Here is a 23,739-nt window from a genome sequence, read left to right as displayed (position 1 = left end):
CACAATTGTTCTCCTCGATAAAGGTTGTACTTGCTCATGTAAACGTCAACCATTGTACGTACGACTGCAATCATTCAAATGGTAAGCGAATGTATGTGGTGAAAACAAAACAAATCAGTAGCATAAATCTGTAGTTCAGTATAGCAGCGCCTAGGTAATTTGCACGCGGTGTTCATTTCAAGAGCAGTGCAAAATCGCGATATCTCATGATCAGAGCTGACGAGAATGAGAGCTGCGTCACAACCAGACATGGGCAGCTTACGTGGAGTACAAAGCACTAAATCACTACTTACATTTCTGAATGCTTCATTTCAAATTGTGTACTTTGCACTGCATTAAAAGAACATTTGGTCGGTGCTCTTCCGTCATTCACTCAAGTACCATACTGGGGGGAAGGGGGGGTATATGTTTAATAGAAGGAAAAGAAATGTCAGTCAGGCTGATGCCGGCTTGCTATTCCACACAAAAAACTTAAAATATGCGTTAAAAAAGAAAGAGAAGAAGAAAGGGTTAACGCAAGAAAGAAAGAAAAAGAGTCAGTGCAGCACAAGCACAATGGCGCGAGAAAGCCCGGTCAGAGGGTGGACGCCAGGCCCGAATCTTCCAGGAAGCGGAGCAGGGCTCTGGTGACGGCCCATTGGGTACAGGCCGAGGGAAAAAGAAAAGAAAGGAAATGGGAAACGGCGGTAGACGGCGGCTCAGGCTTTCTTGGAATGGATTCAGTCGATTGCGCTGTTCCTTTCTGTTTGCAGTTCAATGATTATAATATTTTGCTATGCGCGATTGGTTTTTAATTAGTGTATGATGAATGAAAAAGAGCGACATTAGAGGCACCGTTCGTTTCACCGTTTGACAGATTAGCGAGTTTTAGTACACCGTTCATAACATCACCGTCAAGTTACCGTGCCTACCGGAACCAATGATAGCGTGCGTGACTCAGAGTCTTATCTGTTGATTGGCTGCGGTATAGATGCGGTAGCGTACCGCGCTCCCGACAGCGGTATACGCGAACATATATACGAAGGACAGTTTGCATTGCGCTTCCAGCTCATTCATGGCTTGATTTCTTTCTCCGTTGAGACAGCCTGTGATATGTTAGAAGGCTGCGTTCACCTAGACCACTGCCTGTTTACCAACAAATGATGTTAGGTGGATCAATAGCACCGCCAACTTGGTAGACTAGAACTACTATAGCAATAAATCACAAGAAAGCCACTTTTAAATATATGAAGGGAATGGCTTCAGAACGAGAGCCGCCGATATTTCGAACAGAGACTGTGCTTCAGAAGAAGCACAGTCTCTGTTCGAAATATCGGCGACTCTCGTCCTGAGGCCATTTCCTTTCGCTGGATTTCTACCCACCTAGGTTTAAATATAGTTTCGCATATTGTAAGGTTTTTATGCAATTCATGTATATTATTAGTTCTATGGCCTTGTTCTGCTCCATTGTACCAGTACAGTAACCCTATCTTTCCGGTAGCCCTTTCTAAAGATGGCTACCGGGCTTTTCCATCTTCAGAAGCCTGAAGGGCACGGGTTCATCTCGGAGTGCACGTGGTGTATCTATACAAAGTAAGCGCGAACTCGTAATAACAAACCACATTCCGCACAGATACGAGGTTGAGTTTCGAGACGATGCAACCAACCCTTGGGTGGAGACTTCTTTTCTTTCCAAAGCGACTAAAAACGTCACCCCATTTCTGTCTACCATTAATACAAAGAAGGTACCCTTAACCTTCGTGAAGGAATACAGCTTTGTGAAACAGCAGTGTTTTCCGTCCGAGCTGTTTGGGTTTCGGTATGTCTACCAACGTCATGATTACGTCACGGTGGCGTTTCTTCGGTAGAGGTCTATCGTAACCAGCGGCTGGCACCGCAGTGCTATGCACTGGGAACACCGATAGCTCGAGAAATAGTACCTTGCACTAGTAGAGCTGATTTCTTGTGCACGTTTAAATGCAAAGTATTTCATTTGTGTAATTTCATATTCATTAGTAAACAATGTTTCATAGCAACCACATGCTAAAATCCGAATGAAAATCTCTTTTCCACTTTTTGCCACGAACAGTGAGATGTAATTTAGACTAGAAATGGCACCGACCAAGGTCCACCAGAAGGAGGGTCCCGACGTACCTCACGTTGCCGTGAGATGTGCAACGATACGAACTTCAGTATACTTTACAAACGCTATACAGCACTTCGCCCTAGTAGTACTTTGTACATGCAATGTGGTAAGTTGTACCGTATTTCAAGTAACAATGATGCTATGTAGCTGGTACTTTACGTTCAGAACAGTTTTGAAGTATGTTGGTCATCACTGTTCACGGCACATGTACTATCAACCACACTGTGGGTCACAGATTAGTATAATATAGTTAAATCCCGCTGCACTGGCCTGGGGTGCTGTGCCGTTTAATGACGGGGAATTTGTCCGCCAAATAAATGCACTCTGAACAGTGCCGCGCTGGTGCACTGCAAAACCTTGGAGTGCGAATGTGCTACATTCGTTTACAGCGACTGTACGCACTGGAAAAAAAAAAAGCCATAAATCTGCCATGTTACACAGAAGCGACGGCTAACACTGTTGCCGGTATATTTGCCATAAAGTAGTTATTGCAAAAAAAAAAAAAAAAAATTCGGGGGCGCACACTGACAGCTCCCATAAGCCAAAAGAATTCGTTGATTCGTTAAGCCGAACAAGTTCGGCATATTATATTAAAATGATATTAAACTGCGAAAACTGAGTCCGGAACTGTGCAGTGTGCACTCAAAACGGATTTTGCGCAACATATACGGCGCAGTTTTAAGTTTACGGCACATATGCCGGCAACAGAGTTAGCAGTCACTCGTGCAGTAAAATTACGGATATTTTTTCTGACAGTGCGGAATCAAAACCGCTAACAACATAATGTCACATGGATTTTTCACGATGTTGAAGGACCTTTGCAATTTGTCTCCAATTATATTCAGGGAATATTATCTGCACTCTAAGAAAAAAATGTGTAATTTTATGCACTTACGGGTGCATGTGGGCACGTCCTTCTACCTTGCCTCTGTCTCTCCCTTCAGAGCAAGGGTGCACCTAACGGGCTTGAGTACAACGGTTTGGGATGCGTTTACAACACTGGAAACGGTAGCGGCAGTGCGCCGAACATTATTCCTTCTGATTGACTCCCGGCACTGATGTCACACTTCTCGAGGCTGGTTGGTGACATTTATTTCAAGCGAAGAATCCTCTCACGTCTGCTCACACCAGCCTGGCACATGCTCTCTCGCCCGCCCGTTTTCATGCGGTTTGCTCAGACGCAGGCTGATGTATCCGCGCTTGAAAGTGCTGCGCCAATATTGTATGTAAAGGTGAACGATGTGCTGCACGTGTTTACTACTCGAAAGAAATAGTCTTGCAACACCTGGAGATTTGAGATGGGATAAACCACGGAGTGCTGATTTTAGACAGCCGTGTCCCCTACAGTACATATGCTTTAGCGTCTGAGATATTCTGGACATCGTCGTCCCTCTTGGGAAGGGGTACCGTGAAGGGTAGCGGGTTTGGGAGTGTGCATGTGGCGGTGTGTTGTACTGAAGGGTATGCGAGTAAACCATTGAGACCCCTATCAGTCAGGATAGCAGACCCATGCCGAAAGCCGTAGCGAGAGAGCGCACGCAAAATATTAATAACTCTTTATGAGGTTAAAGCAACGATAAGGAGAAAAACGACACTAAATTCCACCGTTTCTGTAGAAGATTGGTTCGCATTTGTAGAGCGCCTGTTCAGTATTGGGGGTAATGTGTTGAACAACAACAACAACAACAAAAAAAAAAAGGGGGGGGGGCAGGTTATCGGATAGTGTTTTTGAAAAGCAGCTGTTTCTGGGAGCTAATAAAGCTTTTTGGTAATGCAATTTTCAACTTCACGCGAATTCCAACTGTGACGTCAAAGTATCTTGAAAGTAACGAGTTACTTTTACGAGTATTTAATAATCTATCTTAAATATTTTTAAAGATTGGGTATTTAATACTCTGCTAGTTACCATTTGCATGGTACTCAGTAACTTAAGAAAATACTTTTTCTGAGTATATTGTACAAGCCTGATGCTCAGTGAACCAATGAAGAACTACACAGGGATGCGGAAAAGAAGAACGACACCAAAACCACAGGGAGGGTCTACTGTACGACTAAAGGGCGAAGTGACAAATCGCACCAAAGCCACCATTCTTCCCTTGGATTTCGCCAGGACAAAAGGTAAATCAAGTTTGGGTACACATCACGTGCTCAAAGAGCAAGCCTGTAAGCCAATGTACTGGCTTTGGAAGCAAAAGGTTCCTAATGTCATACATAAGCGTGCGTTGTTTGAATATACGGTTTCATGCACAATCGCTTCTGCTTTCCGCTGTCGTGACTTTGTAGTGTACCTGCTGGCTCCCGTGCCACAGTGTAGGTACCTTTATGTCCCGATTTTTTCGAACGTTTCCTACGCATATTCTCACGCGTGCAGGAAATTGGTGTGGATCCATGCCCCAACGGTTCCGAGTTCCACAGGGTGTCCGATTTGGACTGTTCACGAGATAATATTTGGAGTTTGGATTCGGTTGAGGATAATCGTTATCCTGCCAGTTATTCTACTCTAAGGAAGGTACGTGTTTCCATTTCTCAACATGCGGTTCCGATACAGTACATATTATCCATTATCTTCATTCCTTCTTCATTACCTTCTTCATTAATCTTCATTACCTTCCTTATTGTGTGTTGTTATTATGGAATACGTGAAGTAACCACTAAAGGAAAGTTTTTCTTTATGATAGCCACGCACATGCTTTATGCGGAAGTTCCTAGGCGGTGCGTAGCAAGAATGGCCATACTGAATATTACTTATACTCATATTTTTTCTGTATTTAACAGTGAGTGGTACTAGTTTTGCGATGCACTGGATGTGTTGATTTTATTCTTGAAGGGGTCACGTAAGGGATCATGGATATACGTACAGATATCAACCACTGGTGTCTTTACAGCATGCAGCTACTACTTTATTCCAAGGAGATCATGCTACCGAACGAAACAGCACCATCGGGGGTGCTTCAGTACAACGCTTTACTTCCTGAAAATAACTGAAAACACAGAATGAAGTTGCAAAATGGCCGCAGAATGGCTATGCGCTTCTTGCTTCATGTGGTGTTCAAAGGTGTTATGTTGCTTTTGTGCGAGACTTTGGCATGCACTCATTGGACCTATTGCCCTTATTCACTACCTCTTTTCGAATGCTTCTGGATCCGATGCTGGTGTGGTGCGTCACGGCGTAGTGATAGACTGCAGTCAAGCAGACTGCAGGTATCATGTAAATTAATGTAGTTTGATATTTTGCATATACAGTGATAGCAAACAAGCATTTCATTTTTTTCTGTGCAGGGGGGCTTCCCTCAAGGTCACTCACTAATGAGCGACTATCACTACCAGAGACTTAGGTTCTCTGTAATAGGGATAGAGGTTCTCTGTGTATGCAGATGACTTTACCCTTTGAACAGTAAGAAAATCACGACCAGCCATTCAGTGCCGCTTGCATCTGGCTTTAAATAACATCCACAAGTACATCCTCAAATTGAGATGGACCTTTCGACCGAAAAGTGCGTTGAGCTCCCGTTTAGACGCAAGGCTATGATAGGTGAGAGCGGGGCAAAACGCGACACAAATTTGCGATTCGTTATTTCTCTTTATTTGCTTTAGATATGGATAAGCAAATGTACCAGGAAGATGTGTCACCACCTGGGCATCACAGTTTATAAATATAAAAAATCCTGTCATATTGGAACAGCAAAAAAAATATAATATTTGAAATTGCAAAGTGTCGCGTTTCGCCCCGACCCCCAGGGCAAAACGAGACGCCCCTTGAAAATTAGGTCATTACTTCGTTGTACAATAAATACAAGCGAATCGTGATCCATGGGTGTCAACACAATCTTCGTGAGCCCACACACACACCTATATGGTCTTTCATCCATGGCAGAAGACAATTGCTCATCATAATCTCGACCTTGTGTGTTGTGGTGCTAAGCTCAAACAAGTTGATGAAGTAAATTTTTCGGGTATGTATCCAGATTCTTGTCTAGGTTGTCAATCTCATATTATACATGTAAGAAAGAAAGTCTCTCAAGGTTTATTTGCTTTATAGGGATTAAAGCAACTCGTCCCCACAAGTGTGTTATTGCATGTTTATTTTGCACTAGTCCACAGCCACATTCCCTATTGTTTGGAAGCGTATGGGATCACGTACACGTCAAATCTGCAGCCTATATATCTGCTGCAAAAAAAGGCACTACGGATAATTATTACGGACTCTTTCACCTTCTGAATCGACCACCTTTGCTTCCTCTGCTCTTGGTATCACAGATATTTTCACGCTTGTCCGGTACAAGTACCTTATTCTCACGTATAAACTCTTGCATAATATGGTTCATTCTTCGTTGTTATCTGTGAAGTTTTCCACTGGCATGTATACTTTAAGGAATAATGAACTCTGTGTCAAATTACTACAGCCACGCATTAATTACAGTCTTTATTGCTTTCTATATTTTGCAGCAAAGAATTGGAACTCGCTATCTTCAGAAGTTAGGGGGGCAGGTAGCCTTAACATGTTTAAACGTATGCTTTCAGGTGTGATTTGACTTCCTTAGTTTTGTCTTGCTTTTGTTATCATTGTGCTATCTATGTACATGAAGTTTTTTGTCAGTTTTCTGTTGTATACTTTGAATGCAAAATAGGACCGCAACACAGGGTTGCCTAGCAGTCCTATCTCAGTATTATGTAAGAAAAACGTATAATAAAAAGGATTCCAATCCAATCCAATCCAATCAACATCCATGATGCGAGCGCAACATGCTGCAAGACCTCCTTTTCTTGATTCTTCCGCTATCCGTGAAGTTAAACCTGCCAGCTTTCCTTGTGCATCCCAGTCTACTTCAAAAAGATGCAGCAGGAGAATCACCAGGCAGTCGCGCAGCAGTAGCTACTAGCGAATCTGTCACACCTCGGCGAGTGTCACCTCCAGTGCGCGCGCTGCAAAGCGTGCTCGACAGCTAACATGAACGCCATACTGAGGAATCCGAGCGGAGAGGAACAAGGAGAATACCTCCAAGATGAGAACATACTGCTTCACTTCCCTGCAAGGCATCATAAAAAGGTATTGGTGATGCTCCAGTTTAGAACAACTGTCTTGGCATACGGCGACAGTGGAAGAGTGATCTGCCATGGCAAAGTGGTTCCAAACTGATCCACTGTCGAACTCCTAAAGTACGCCTTCGCAGGTATCGCTATCCGCTGTAAGCATCATAAAATGGTATCCTTGAGTGGCCTAGCGGATAGCTGACGGGCTACTATCGGGCTAGGATCGAATCCTCGATGTGACAAAAGTTTCTACATGCGTGACGTCAGGGGGATAGTGGCACCGTCTCTTGAACACAGTTCCAAGCGCGTGACGCGGTCTGTCATCGCTCCCAGATAGTGTTTTCTAAGCTACTCGAGAACTTGGTATGGATGAAAGTGAGAAAAATATGTACTACAAGTAATGAAAGAGACCTGGGGAAGCTGTATGAGGTTTAAAGGAAAACTCTGGAACACTTCGAATAGTCTTATTGTAACTGTGTAAGTAAGTTTGGTGCATTTCTTCGGAAACAAGAAAGACATTTGGTCTGGCAGCTGGGGGAACCGTTCGTTGCAAAAAGAGGCGGGAAGCTTATATCAAAATCTCAACTCCTGAAGGCTCCCTCTCCGTTCTCCTGTACCGTGTGTGACGTCACAGCTAGTCTCGTGCGGGCCGTCGGCTGTTTTAGTTTTGGGCATGCGCTTGGTAATGTTTTGTGCGACATGGATGAGGAGTCATCTGCTTCCTCGATTTCGCTGTAAAGTACTCGCCACCAGTGCAACAGAATCTACAGAAAGGCTCACGCGAAGACTGCCTGTGAGGTGAAGCCCAGTGTTGCTGGACCGCAGTTGCTGGACAGTGTTGTTCTGTGGAGGAGTGCGGAATCACTCAAAGGAAAATATTTGTCTTCTAATTATCTGTGCCACCTGGTGATGAGAAATTGTGTCCACTGAAACATCATACAGTATGGATTGATGTCGCACTCTCCAGATAACACAAAATTATTCGAGGAATGTCTCCGGGACGTCCCTCTGCGGATGTTGAGGACGTCCGAGCGATGTGCAAGTTTGGTTCAATACAAGTCCAAAACGCGTCTATATGAAACTCCGATAGATGTAGTAATTCATATTATAGGGACGCCCATTGCTATCTCTATTGGGCTTCCAGGAGTCCTTATTGGGATATTATGCAGTCACTAGAAGCGGGCTTCCCTGCACAGCATGTCAGCTCTGCAGAGTTGCTAGCCTTATTGATATTACCGCGTTCAACATGGTAGAGGTTTTCAAACAGCATCGGTCAGGGCATGTGCTGATCTATGCTGTCTCAGAGCCTTGTTGAAGAGATTACTGTCATAAAATCAGAGCAAATGCTCACTTGCTCCGACGTAATAAACCCTGGTCCTTCATTAGTTCCCGAAACTAGCTTAGGCGGATCCAGACCATTGGTTAGGGGAGGGCGGTTTCTTTGTCCAAGCGCGTAGTGAGGAGGGGAGAAATGGAAATCCAATGCATAGACTAACGTTTTTTTGGGGAGCGATAGCCCAACCGCCCCTCCCCCAGATCCGTCACTGCACTAACCCGAGAATAAAACCAGGGCTGCATCAAGTGGTAGCTTACTATCGGCCTACTTCACGACAGATCACTACTTTAAACACACACAATGAATATTCCATCACTAAATGCCTACCAGGAAGTAATACGAAAAATATATACCTCATACAGTCGATTGGATGTAGAGGGAGGGGTGCCTATCTTAGGCTTTATAGTGTGTAGCTTGTTGATTGTCTGTGGGTCCCAAAAGCTCTGCTAGTGTCTGTTGATGCTGCTTTTTAAACATAGCCTGAGATCTCGTGATGGGATGTCGAAGAGCGTTATGTCGTTTGTTAGGGCAGCAGCGGCTGCTCGATCGGCCTTTTCGTTTCCGGGTATCCCAACATGGCTGGGTACCCAGCAGAAAAGTAACCGATAAGCCCTGTTAGCTATACACTCTAAAAAATAAAACTCCTTTTTAGGTGTAATTGGGGTGTATTTGGGGTGTATCAATTGCTTTACTCCCTTATTACACCCTAAAGAAAAAGAATACACCCTGTTTTTGGTCTGAAATGGGTGTAATATGTGTATGTCCCGCTCTGCAGGGTGTAATTTCGAGAATTGGTGTGAAAAAGGTGTAGTGGCCATCAAATTTCTAATGCTTCGCTACGGCAGGTCTGGCAACAGTGTGCTGTTTACTCCGTGTTCTCCAGCTATGGCGGTTGGAGTTAGTTATGGTAGTTTTCGTGTTCTTTTGGGAGGTTGTTTGTTGAACTACAGGTCATTTGACCATCTGAGTTTAGTATGCACTGCAAGGATTATGGTTCCGGGTCTCGAACGGATGCAAGCAACAGATGCGCCGTGCCCATCGGATCGAGTAGCTTGTCCGAGCGTCTCGCTGCAGCATGCTGTTTGGTAAGTGCTGTCGGTGTATTTTGTCTTGTCTGCTTGTCTGGTTGATTGAGGTGCCTTTGAAGCGGGTATTTTGAGATTATGTTTGAACCTAAAGTGGAATGCACGGATTAGATCAGAGAACAGTGCGCGTCGCGTTGTAACGGTCACATGTGGCCGTTAGGGAAAGTCAAGGGGTATACGTAACAAACGAAGTTGGTGCAATTTGTGCTAGCAAGTAAAGCAGCTGGCAAGAGTCAACAACTCAAGAGGCAAGTGGTAGCGGGCAATGAAACCACAAGGCCACAACCCTCTGATTTCCGGTCAGATGTGCTGAGTCAATGGCTGTGCGCATCTTCTAAACAAGGCCCTGGCAAGTTTGTGTGTTGGCGATGTCAGAATGGTGTAATTGGTAATACACTTGACCAGAAATCAGAGAAGTATGGTTTCGGGTCTCGCTACCGACACTTCGCTGACCCTTTACCGATTGCAGCTTTGTAGGGACATTGGTCTTTTAACTACACTATGATTGTGTGCTTCTTAATTTCTACGTTATTTTAGTACTATAATCGTCTGATTTTTAACTAGTCACAATATTACCACGGTTTTGGCGCATTATAGCTTCAGTTGCTTTTGCGGCAATAAAATTCAATCATCATCATTTTTCGATTGCTTCGCTTTCTATCTTGAGCTGCTTGCATGTTGACGACGGCTGTGTTTGTGTATACTCTTAATTCTTCTCTAGCCTCAGCCATCTGCGTAACTATAATGGAATTTGTGGTTCGCCCTTAATTTGTTTAAGGCATTTCACAGTTCATTTTTTCTTTCACCACAGAGGCAGGACTTCTCTTGGCCTCACCGTAATACCTTCATCTTGGTCGACATGTTGGTGGACACTTTTATGTTTTGTATTGTGCGACTATGTAATTCTTATTGCAGTGCATGCAGTGTATTATAGGTAATCCAAATAAAGAATATGCCTGTTATTTTAACCGTTGTGTTTCTGTTGCCCTCGGCATAACACCCTTACTAAAGGGTGTTGTCTTGCCTGGGGGTGTAGACATACACCAAAAAGGGAGTCAGTTAGGGTACCGCTAGATTACACCAAAAGAGGTGTTCGGAGAACACCCTTTCTGAGGGGTGTATTTTTGCCAGAGGGTGTATATATACACCAAAAAGGGAGTCAGTTAGGGTATCGTCAAATTACACCCAAAAAGGAGTTATATTTTTTAGAGTGTAGTGCTTGCTAGGCTCTTTGCACGATGGACAATGGGGTCTTTTTTGCAATGAATGCTACAGATAGTCTGTAAGGAACTCAAAGAATCTGTATATATGGCTGATGATCTGTTACGATTTTGCAAGATATAATTGAGGGCTAAAATTATGGCATACACTTCCACTTTAAAGACAGACATGGTCACCTTCAAACGATGTGACCTTGTAACTGTGCCAGTGACCATAGCGCACGATACCCCGGAAACAGTCTTTGGACCATCAGTGTACAACTCTACATAGTTGCCAAAGGTATCCTTTAGCACCTCAAACTCCTGTTGCAAAGTTGTGGGATGCACCCCGACGGTATTCGGTGTACAATGTACAATGTGGGCGACATTTTGGCGCGTATCAAAAGTAGTCGAGCAAATGGTATTGAAATGGGTGGCGGAAAAGAAACTCATGTACAAGATAAGAGTGTCTGCACGACTTCGTTGCACGCTGTATTTGAAGTACGCACATAATTTGCTGTTTTTCCAGTTCCGATTGGTGACTCCCCGTGACCAGAAGCGATCATTACATCCAGTAGGGATGGATCAGACAATCACGGTACAGTTTAATCCGTATAGGTAAGCTGGCCACAAGAACACCAAGCAAGCTCTCTTCTGGTTACTGTCCACGTAACGCCACTGCATTATATATTATTGTGTAGAGCTGAGCTCGAGCATTGTTGAACGACTTTCAGATTTTTTTCCTTGGAGTTCCCGGACAGAAGCACGTCCAAAGCTCATTTTCTTCGAAGAACATGTAATCCTGAAAAAAATTAACACATTCCACATAAACCTTATTGTCCTCGTTTTCATCAATTGATAATGCGTGACCGTACGTCTCGAGACAGTGATGATTATGGCGACGCCGCAGTGGTGGGTCTGCCGATAATTTTTGCTGACCTGAGGGCAGTGTTGTACGTATCGCCTTTGCAAGTAACGTTGGTAAAGTAATCGATACTTTTTCGGTATCGGAGTGAGTATATCGTGATACTTTTTTAATTCGGTATCGGAAAAGTTTTCTTCACGCCAAACCGCAAAGTGCGTTATCCTCTCCATCGTCTACCTATCGTCTTTCCTCTCTACGGATGTACGACAGGGCTCTCTGAGGATCTATTTGGGTTACCTAGCCCTATTTAAAATTTGTCTCTGGGTCTTGGCGTTACCCCAGGAACTAGACCCCAGCCCCCCCCCCCCCCCCCCAGACCCCAAGACCTCAGGCTCTGGGCTAACCGTAGGCCCTGGGGTAACTCCAGGAACGAATTTTCAATAGGGACGGGTAACCAGAGTAGATCCTCAGAGAGCACTGTCGAACATATGTAGTGCTGGGGTCCTGTGGGCAGCTCCTCAGAGTATTTGCGGGCCACCCCGCGACCTTTCCCATTACCCCCAGAATATGTTGAATTGAATATGTTGAATATGTTAATGCCAAGGACTTTAGGGGTAAGACCCCTAGGGTTCCTAGGGTAACCCCAGAAAGTCCTGTGTAAACACAAAACATTTTAGGCCGACTACACGGTTTCTTAGGGTATCCTCACAACGCGTCTTTTCTGAGAAATTGAACGATTGTTATCGCTTTACTCTTCGTTGTATCACCAGGGAAATCGCTAATTTTTCTTTTCACTATTGTCTCGATGTCTGCGCATGTGCTGCTTGTTTTCGCTGTTGATTTTTTTAGCGTCACTACAGAACACCCCAAGCAGCACAATGTACTGAAAGTCGAGTGCAATAGGGGTGGACGGTATGTGTCTTATCAATGTTCTTTGGTTTCAGGAGTCTGTTCAAGGCCTTCCACCTACCCGTCCACCCCTATTGCACTCGACTTTCAGTACATTTTGCTGCTTGGGACCTTTTCTTATCGGTGTACACACATTTTATCTCAGCTTGATTGCAGAAATACCTAATCAGAAAATTCCCACAAAGTGTCTGTACCACTAATAGAGGTCTAAGTGGGGTCAAAGCCTTCATCGTCCACCGAAGCAATGGATCATTGTATGTATAATGTTACGCGCAGAACAAGTGCGCACTGCACGGCTGTCCTGTAGGGAGCATGGTGACACTGATGAGTACATTTCATGGCAGCAAAACCCCGAAACTAGGAAAAGCCAGATACACACAGATAAAGTGAAGAAACTGAGGCGTTGTGTGTGGCTGTTTATTTCTTTCTTTCTTTCTTTTTTACTATTAGTCTCGGGGTTTTACTATCATGGACCCTTTTGTTCACGTTACTGAGGTCAAGTGAGCAAAATAAAGCAATTAGTTTGCTGATCATCACTAGCCCTACGATGTCCAAGCATCCAGTCCGTCAATTGCTGACTCCTTGTGTATGTGATCCAGTTCTATTCAGACTGTAGGCGACCGCCATGAAGACGCCGTATGCGCAAGAGATATACTCCTTACCCATATATAGAGTAGCGCAGTCAGAAAAATGTTTCGCGAGAGGCTTTACGGGTACTTCACTGGGGGGAGAATATCCCACACTCGTTTTCCCTCTCATAAATGCACTACCCAATGCGCAAATGTACTATTTCTTGGGGGGGGAGGGGGGAGCCCCTGAAACCCGCCCTCTGGCTACGCCAGTATATATTAGATCAACTGGTAGCTTCACGAGAAGGAAGTTACATCGTGCTGATTACATTTAGTAATGGTAAAGTATTTTCGCATTAGCTACTCTCTCTTGGTGTCCTTACCAATTGAATGTTGATCTCTGCACTAGCAAAAAATAGCTAAAAGCTTCATATGGACTCGAACATGATGAACGCATTCTTCACGTAGAAGTCTGCGATGTACATAGCCTTTAGGCCGGTGCGTATATAGGGGGGACTAAAAGAAAGAAAATCTTCTTACAATTAGCATCGCACAGGCGATGAGGCAGGTCTTGGCGTGCACGTCAAGCTCGACGGGAAAAGCGATGCTGAAGCCCCACGCCTCGACGAATTTCTCCTGTCCAGCCCCGGCACCTTGCTTCGTTATCGCGCCGAGCCTCTTGTTTCCCAGTGTGTAAACCTGAGAAGTAAACAGAAACATCTTGCAGTACTGGCGCAAAGTCTCGAAACGCCTTCATAATGAAGCCCTCGAAATAGTGCTATAAACCGTCTATACTCCAGCTTGTTTCAGTGTGTTTGTTGTACCATCTTCTTCTTATCGCGTAATGCAAATTGCCTTATATCTTATAGTATAATAGAATATATAATACTATGCAGGGTGTTTCCTTTTATCTGCAACAAATTTTCATAAAAAGGGGAGTTTCCTTAGCGCGATTTTACTTATGGCATTCGATTACTCGACAGGGCTGCTACTAGGAATCCAACTTTTTCCTCAGTTAACAGATATATTTTAATCAACTTTTTAATTATTGGCTTTAGGGAGCACATTGTAATTGCAGTATTAAAGCCTGATCACCACATGATCCGCTCAAACCACTGATGAAGCACTAATGTCATCTCAGGGCGTGCTATAGCCCCAAGTATTTCACCTCGACCGTCCGCTAGAAACAGAAAGTGATCACAAAAAGAGCGACGGTGACGTCGATACCTCCGTCCTCAGCAAAACGTCACACGCGATGTTGGCAAACCCTTATTGCGGTATGTTTAATGATCTTTGCTTTGTTTTTGTTTTTCCTTCCTTTCGTCCTTTTATGTCTTCTCAGTTGCCTGCCATACGAGACATTTCATTCTGCCGGACACAGCTCTTGCCCTTCCCCGGTATGATAAGAGCTGATTTGTAGTGGTGATGCGCAAACTTCTTTGCAAGCAAAGAAGAAAAACAAAAGAAAACAAAGGTCGTGAAGCATTACGTGTTTCTGTGACGGTACGTGAGGGCGGAGATATCGACGTCACCGTCGCTCTTTTGGCGATCACTTTGTTTCCAGCGGACGGCCGAGGTGAAATACTTGGCTCTATAGCACGCGCTGAGATTACTTTAGTGCTTCATCAGTGGTTCGAGCGGATCATGTGGTGACCAGGCTTTAGTATTGTAATTGCAACGAGCTCCCTAAAGTCAACAATTAAAAAGTTGATTAAGATATCTATGTTAATTAGGTCCCTAATTCAGCAAAAAATTGGTTTCCTAGTAGCAGCCCCGTCGAATAATCCAATGCCAAAAGTAAAACCGCCCTAAGGCAACTCCCCTTTTTATGAAAATTTGTTGCAGATAAAAGGAAACACCCTGTATATATATATATATGACGGTGGCATGGCGTTCTGGAAAGGTCATGCTTTACAACAGTGGTCCCCAACCGGGGTTCCGCGTAACCGAGGGGTTGCGCCAACCTTCTCCTGAGGTGCCTCGAACATCATTACGTTGTGACTTCCCCTTGGCTAGCCTTGGTATCAAAGCATGCCGGCATCTCACCGTTAGCATAGGGACTGGAATGAATGGGCCAACCACGATATCCAATCATACCAAATCCCGCATCTCAAAATCTACAATGCAAAAATCGCGAATTGCAATACCAATAAAGCGTATACATATGCGAGGACCGAGAATGACCAGAACACGATATCACTGAGCAACGTGTCAGCTTCGCAGGTTTTCAATGTCTGCAGAAGTCGTTTTAGCGAATGAATGGAACAAACAACGAAGCGTCGCTACTTAGTCTTTGTTTAGGTGAGACCTACGCAATGGCTGTAGTCAGATCAAGGTTAGTCCAAGTTTGTTGACTACACGTCCCTGCGTGTGTTATTGACTATGCCGCCGCTAGACTGCCGACTTAGCTGTGGAACTTGGAACAGCCCCGCATCATAGCGCCCCACATCGCGGCTGACGCTAATGATGCACACGTCCAACAGCTCACCGTTTGTATCAGCCAACAAACAATAACGCCAACATCAATAACAACGTAAAATAATAACTAAATAAAATTTGATAATTCGCTACGTGTACAGCATTCATCTTGCATTCACCACTTCTCCAGTGTCACGCTTACCGCTGTGTGGTAGGTTTCTCGAAATCATGCAGGCACGATCACGCATAACATAAGTTGAGAACCCCTACGAAACAACTCCTTTACAAAAACATCCCTTGTAACCTTTACGCATAGCCTTCCCTCCTTCTACCTCAACATATCGTTCATAAGCACCGGATTTTCGCGTAAGACTTCTGCGGTGAGCCTCACGAAAGGTTGAATGACTAAACACGAAAGACAGTTCCTTATTTATAAAGCGCAAAGTTAACTAAAAATATAAATGAACCCATGCAGAATAAGAGAGCCATCCTCGAATCAAGAAAGCCTTCGAAAGCCAGTCGAGAATTCCAGTTGTGTACAATTGGACAATTTGCAATTACTTCCAATCTGCCATACCAACCACCATTTGGGACTTCCAATCGGACAAAATGCAATTGCATCCTATTGGAATTCTAATTGGGCCCTAATGAGATTTCCAATTGGACCCTAATCAGAATTCCAATTGGTTACCAAATTGAAGCTCCAAATGGTCTCCCATTGGTACTCTAACTGGATATCTAACTAAAGTTCCAATTGGGGTTCTAATTGGGTCCCTAACTGGAACAGGCCTTGTTCTGGCTCCATGGCCAATTAGGTTAAAACCGCTAACCAGTGTCCATGAAAAATATAGTGCAAAACTGCTGATGTACTTAAATATCAATTTATTAGTCAAGTGAATAAGCTTGTCTTCAATGGACGTTGGGTCCTTTCCTGTGGAAATAGAACATACAAAAGTCAACCAAACTGAAGTATTTTGTTCATAAACATGTGTAATTGCATATACATGCACCTTGCACCAGTTTCTGTCGTCGAATCAGCTATGTGGTTCATTTTGTGTCTCATGAAATCATTTCTTCCGTTACACTTCTCAACCTCTGTGCTTGGCCGTGCCATGTGAACGTCAAAAATTGTATTTGCATACCTTGCACCGGTTTGTTTTGTGGAATTAGCTATGTGGTTCATTTTCTGTCTCATGAAATGATTTCTGCCGTTACACTTCTCAACCTCTGTGCTTGGCCGTGCCATGTGAACGTGAAAAAATTGTATTTGCATACCTTGCACGAGGTTGTTTCGTCGAATTGGCTATGTGGTTCATTTTCTGTCTCATGAAATCATTTCTGCCGTTACACTGCTCAACCTCTCTGCTTGGCCGTGCCATGTGAATGTGAAAAATTGCATTTGCATGCCTTGCACCGGTTTGTTTCGTCATTTGTTAAACACATTTCAGTGTCCATTCTCCAGAAGTAAATTTTCGTGCTGGTGAAAATATCATTTTTGTATAATTTTATTGCTGTGCCTGTGTTAAGTGCCCCCACTCTCCATTTACCTTGCAAGTTTTTCTACCTATTTTACTAGTTGCTGCCAATAAAAAATGTCAGTCATTTGTCAAGCAAGAATCAATTGACCTGTGAAAACCTCAGTCAATCAAAACACTGTTAACCAGTTGTCAATAACAAGTCGATAGCCACTTATTGATTTCTATCAATAAAATATCATTGCATGTAGGATGTCAATAGAATCAGTAGAAAGTCAGTCATCGGCCAATACGAAGTCAATTTTCATTTTTGTAAGGGATGGAAGAAATCGCCGACGCTGCTGTTTCATCGTCGCCTTCAAGAAAGAGGAAACGAGGACAGTACAGGCAATACCTCTTCCTGAACTCCCAAGTCCCTGGTCCGAAGTCTACGAAGCACAGAAAACAACAGGAAGAAGCGAGCAAGGTTGAACGTGAGTGGTGCTGCGCGCACATTTGGGAGCTTACACGCACAATAAAATAATTGTACAAATTTGAAGTGAAATTTTCACAGAATAAAAATCGTGAATAGTCACCTTCCATTGTCTCATTCGAGTTTTGTATTTTCATACAGGAGTCACACGTCGAACACGAAGTACAGGACACCAGCACCCCTCCTTTGAAGGATTCTGAGCCTATCCTGGTATGTATTATGCTCAGAGTGTCTTCATTACAAATACTTCTACATACTTATCATCTCATACATTACTCACACCTGCTTGTGTCTCCTGGCGAGCTCTTATTTTTGATGCAGGAGTAAAATTCAAAGCGCACGGCTTGTGTTGCACCATAAACCTATTACAGTGTCTTTTTAGGACGATGAAGACACAACTGAAAGTGTCGAGGGCAATCGTCATGCATCTGAAGAGCGAAGTGGCAACCATACCTTCCTTGACTTGTACATGGCGAGCCAAAAAATAATAATATCCAATTCTATAGCCTGTGGTTCCCTGTGGCTGTACAAGGTTCTTTTATGCAATTTTTCAGGGGCATCAAGAAAACAGCACACCCAGAGGGTCGCCAACTCATCGCGCGCTGCTGCCACCAATTCACTCCCAGGACTTTTTGATGGTGTGATTGGTGAACGTGTTGTTGTATCCAGCGGAGACATACTGTTCATGGTGCTGAAGCTTGCCTGTAACAACCAGACATTTACTGGGCTAGCAAATTTGATCAAGTTAGTGAACAGTATATTTCACAATCCTGTTCTTCCAGAAACTCAGTACCACATTGATAAAATTATCCGCAGTAAAGCAGGTGGTGATGACAGATGTCATTACTACTTCACCTCTTGCTATCATTACGTTGGAGAACTTTCAGGCAAGGTCTCGTTTTTTGAGTGCCCTGACGGAAAGGGAAAATGCAAGCTGTCAAGGTGGCAGACGCGCCCTTTTTTGTGACATTTGACGTTCGCCACCAGCTTCGGAAGGTACTACAGGAAGGTGATTTTGTGGACTTAACTCTCCATCATCCAGACAGTGCAAATACGTGTGACATTCAAGATGGAATCATGTACAAGGAATTTGTTCCGGCTACTCTTGAAGAGGGACATCGCCTCAGTCTATCTCTGGACATTGACGGGGTGCCCATCTTTAAGTCTTCAAAAACTGCTGTATGGCCGATACAGCTTACAGCTAATGAGCTTCCTGCAAACAGAAGAATGGAAAAAAAAACGCCTGATAGCAGTCCTTTGGTTTGGCCGTGAGAAGCCCAGAATGGACATCTTTCAAAAGTTTTTGTGGACATCATGGATGATCTGCGCGAAAATGGATTTACAGTGCGGTACAATGGGCAAGATGTTACATTCAAAGCGTTTTGCATCTGGTGTGCAGTTGATTCGGTAGCCCGAGCACCCATGCAAGGGGTATGCCAATTCAATGATTACTTCGGCTGTAACTGGTGCCTACATCCTGGGAAGTACGTGGGAGGCTCTGCAAAATATCCTGTTCAAGAAGAAGACAGTCCTGAGAGGACAAAGGTGCAGATATTACAAGACATGCAGGCAGCGTGCACAGAAGGAACTAGAGTACGAGGCGTTAAAGCTGTCTCACCTCCCATAGGTCTGGCACAATTTAATATTGGTGGAACTTTGTGCCATACTTTATGCACTGCATACTTCTCGGCATTGGTCGCCAGTTCTTAGACTATTGGCTAGAAGGAGTAGGAACGCCGTATTACGTAGGGAAGTCATTGGCAACGTTGGACCAGAGGCTGCTGGGAATAACTCCTCCGCAAGAAGCTGGACGTCTTCCATGATCACTAAAAGAGACACGATTTTGGAGAGCGACCGAGTTGCAGAACTGGATCCTGTACTACAGTATCCCAGTTCTGGAGGGCATACAAGGGAAGACTTACCTGAAGCACTGGGCATTGCTAGTAGTGTCATTGCATGCAATGATGCAAACATCAATTCCAAGAAACGCAGTTGATGCTACAGAGAGCATTTTGCTTTCGTTTGTCGTAAAAACCCAGCACTTGTATGGTGAAGCATGGATGACTTTCAATTTCCATCAATTGTTGCACATGAGTAAAAGTGTGAGACTGCGGGGACCTTTGTGGGCACATTCATCTTTCCCATTTGAGTGTGGGAATGGCCAAATCAAAGCTTCTATTAAGGCTGCGAATGGCATTCCACACCAAGTGTGCCGCACGCTTGCAATGCAGGCCCTTGCCGAAAGGCCAGGAGATTTGACAGCAAACGAAAGTGCTGTTGTGCCGAGCTCGAGCAGCAGTTAATAAAGAAGACAACCGCGGTGCCTTCAGAGCAAGTCAAGTTTTTTTGGCCGGCCTCGTGCATTTGTGCCGTCTGATCCATTGCAGCAAGAGAAATTATCAGTGGACGCAGTTCAGTACAGCAAAATGCTCATTGCAAAAACCCTATACACAAGTTCTGGTTACGTTCTCAACAAAAAGCATTAACTGAATTGTCAAACTTTTTGATGGGTTGTATAGTGTAATCAGTCACTTAGTACATGACAGGAACTGCAGCTTTGCAGTTATAAAGCTGATTAAGTGTAAGCCACCAAATTACAGCCAAGTGCAGGACGCATTTGTAGTAGAGGTGACAGGTGAAGCAGCGTTGCCCATTGTTGTGATAACAACTAATAGCTATTGCCCCTGTGTCTTTGCAAAAACCAGCAAGACATACGTTATGGCTGTACCAAAAGTGCTACTGTCATAAGCCGATGTCTTATCGCATGCTTGTACATACGTTTGTCATGTAAATATGCTGCTATGTATTGATATATCAAATTGTCATTTGTATGTGACAGTGTCATTGTGTGTTACTATGTTGTGTATTTGTAATTGTCCAATAAAAGTGGAAATTTCATCTCCATCATACAGGGTGTCCCAGAAAACGTGTCATTGAATTATAATAAAAAAACTACGCCATCTAGAATCATGCGGTCAACAGCATTTGTTCTTATTAGGTTTTTGCCACCTCCTAACGTGAATGTCATGTACTCCAAGTTTAATTATGTAAATATTTGAGAACTGAACTCGGAAATTTGCCAAGTAAAGTCGCTTTTTTACCCCACCAATATGAAGAGCGTGCCGAATTCACTCAAATTCATGATAATTGACAGTGATATTCACGAGCTATCCCATCGGAAAAAATAGCCGAATATCATGCTTTTCGGGGCACTGGACCATAACGCGCGATGACTTTTTCAGCGCAATCGCTCTCAGTGCAACGAAAGGAGGTTCCGAAGCCAGCCCACAGAGTGATAGTAGAAAAAGTAACAGTTCCTAAAATTGGGAGAGGGAAAGCATTATCCCAGCGAAGGTCAGACGCGATAAGCCGTGCCTCTTTTATCTCTTTCTGCGATGTCGGGGAAGGCTGGGTTTCCAACCTCCTTTCGTCGGACTGACAAAGATTGCGCTGAAAAATTCGTCGTGCGCTATTCTGTGCGACCTCCGTAGAGCATGATGTTCGGCTATTTTTTCCGATGGGATAGCTCCTGAATATCCCTGTCAATTATCATTAATTTGACTAAATTAGACACGCTCTTCACATTGGTGGCGTAAAAAAGTGACCTTTACTAGGCAAATTTCCGACTTAAGCTCGCAAAAATTTACATAATTAAACTTACGTTACACGACATTCACACGAGGAGGTGGCAAAACCCCTGTAAGAACAAATGCCGTTGACCGCATGACTCTAGGTGGTGTAGTTTTTGAATTATAATTCAATGACACGTTTTCTGGGACACCCTGTATACGAGCAGCCATTATTCCTCATTCTTTCTCTCTCGTACTTAACCTTCCTAGTTTGTAGGATTTGTAGGATATTTGTATATACACGTTTGTACTTGTATGACTTAACTATCGTACTTATGTGCCAGCTCATTCATGGAGGACTCTTTTCTCTTATTGCACATTTCAGCGTTGTAGTTGACCATCCCCATTCAATAAAAGTGTTGATGCATTTCTCGTGCTACATGCTCTTGCCTCCCTTATGTTGCATTTATTCAGTTCAGCTTTTGTTATGGTGCTTCGTGAAATACCATGTAAATTAACTAACTGCTTCACTGCCAGGCTTTTTGAAGGCAGTCATAGATATGTCAAGACTGACAGCATGTGAAACTTCTCTTGATTTTTGTGCCAACATAGGTTTTGTTGCAGCTCTCCTATTTAGCAGCATGGAACCTATATCAGCGAAGAACAGCTAGGTGTTACTTTGAACCAATACCATCTGGCATGAAAAGACTTAGAAGCATATCTAGCAGAATTCTTATTTACAATCAGTGATTAACAAATTGATTGGAGTTGTAGCGGCATTATGCAGCTAAGACAAGGTTATGTAAACGAACGCGCTACTGAAATCAACCTCAGTGTTTTAGCAATTGCCCAATTGGACGCAATAAGAATCTCAATCAGGAAAGGTAATACCTATTGGTCTCCAACTGCACAAACGGAAAACAATTGGGCCGAATTGGAAGTCCCATTGTACACATTGAGTTCTTATTGAGTCCCATAGGAAACCCAATTGGACACAATTGGAATTTTTGACTGGGAATGCGCTGATGATCAATGCACATTCCATTCAGAACTTCAGGAATGCATACCGGTTGACCATATGTACCAATATTAATATAGCCATAAGAATCGCAAACTATGGTGACCAAGTACTGTACACGGGTCTTTTATTGGAATCACGTGTTGATACGATTATGAAGCTTGGTACACCCAACCATGGCAAGCTCTCAGGCTAACGCGAACTCGGCAGTCAATCTTGTTCTGGCATGAAGCACATGTACGCTATAGCCAAGTACCCTAGTAGTAGAAGGGGGAAGATTCGTAGAACCAGAGATACTGGTGACCATGGGTGTTGCGTGTATGGCCTGATTTAGAGAGATATTTGGAGCAAGATACTAAGCACCAAGGAGGAGCGGGCGCCAAGACCGCCCACGCGCTTCGCCGCCGCGCGTTTCCTTCTCGCGTACAAAGGGCTTTCCTTCTCACATTCGGCCACACATCAACAGGCAAAGCACATAACCATCAACCAAGATGTTATTGCCCGTCCATCTTATTCCCTCTCAGGCTAGTTTCACGTACATTACATCGCGAACAAGGAGGTCCACTCCTTGGAAGAGCGTTTCCTCTCCCCATACTTCTCCTTAACATAGCGTACTTTCCTTCTCGCGCCCAGACAGGCAAGCAATAGGCATGCGTATTTCTACCTGTGAGAATATTTTATTAATCTGTTGTAAAATCTATGACTTACTTGTGTGTTGTTATCATCCTTCAGTCCACTGATATTGCCATGCAATGTGGATTTCGGCCTTGGGGAAACCATGGGTTGCGGTGGGGAACTCTCCCGCACGTTTCCAGGAAAGGGTGGAAAGGAATGTATGAAACGACAGGGAAAACCAATTCTGGCGGGGCAGGGGTCAGTGAATATGTCTGTGTGTGCATGTGTGTTATAATGTTCCTCTCATGGAAAATATTCGACAAAATCCGAGAATGTGAGTCAAGGTTGAGTTTAATGTGTGCACATGTAATGATCTCGAATGCACAAGAATGTAAGCTCTGTAGCCTCTTTCAGATTGACGAAAACTGCCCTGCTATTGAAATTCGTGTTCCTCGGTCTCCGCCCTGGCTCAGGTCACGATGACAGCATGCTTAGAAGTGAACTGTTCTTTAATTAAAGGTTGTGCTCTATGGTTAATGACATCCCTCTGACAGTTTTTAGCATTGACTATGATAGCTTTAATCACTTCTATGACTGCTCGCCATGATTCTGTCCCTTTAATGATTATTCTTTACGATTCTTCGTGTCAGACTAAGTATAATCTATACTTTCTTCATCTATCTACATTGTCCCAAGTTCTGTTTGTTCCTCTTTTAGCATAAAATTTCTAGTGTTGATTAATGTAATTGTTACTATGACTGTGTGTGTGTGTGTCTGATTCTACATCTCCGTCTATCTACATGTTCCTGTCTCTTGCTCTTCACTTGACAGATTCGTATTTGGTAGCTTTCAATTAATATAAGCGGATAATTATTATAACTTTAAGCATTGACTATTGATAATTTTTGCTACGATTCTGCGTGTCTCATTATACTTCTCCATAGTTTCACCATCTATCGACATGTTCCTAAGTTCTGCTTGTTCCTCTTTCAGCATAATATTCCTAGCTTCGACTAATGATAATTGTTGCCATCATTGTCTGTGTGTGATTCT

General features: G+C 43.7%; 1 protein-coding gene across 1 annotated transcript in view; it reads right to left on the bottom strand.

The window, feature by feature from the left end:
- Nucleotides 1-11,357: 11,357 nt before the first annotated feature.
- LOC135401347 (phospholipid scramblase 2-like) overlaps nt 11,358-23,739 on the bottom strand; it is a 47,276-nt gene continuing 34,894 nt past the window's right edge. The window contains exons 8-9 of the mRNA XM_064633714.1: nt 13,660-13,818; nt 11,358-11,578 (exon numbers count right to left, since the gene is read on the bottom strand). Coding sequence (XP_064489784.1) covers nt 11,507-11,578; nt 13,660-13,818 — 231 coding nt within the window. The 3' untranslated portion in view covers nt 11,358-11,506. The remainder of the gene's footprint in view (nt 11,579-13,659; nt 13,819-23,739) is intronic.

This window comes from Ornithodoros turicata, chromosome 1 (assembly GCF_037126465.1).
Source record: "Ornithodoros turicata isolate Travis chromosome 1, ASM3712646v1, whole genome shotgun sequence".
Taxonomy (NCBI): Eukaryota; Metazoa; Arthropoda; class Arachnida; order Ixodida; family Argasidae; genus Ornithodoros; species Ornithodoros turicata.
The sequence above is the reverse complement of the archived record's forward strand: the minus strand, read 5'-3'. Positions and strand labels throughout refer to the sequence as shown.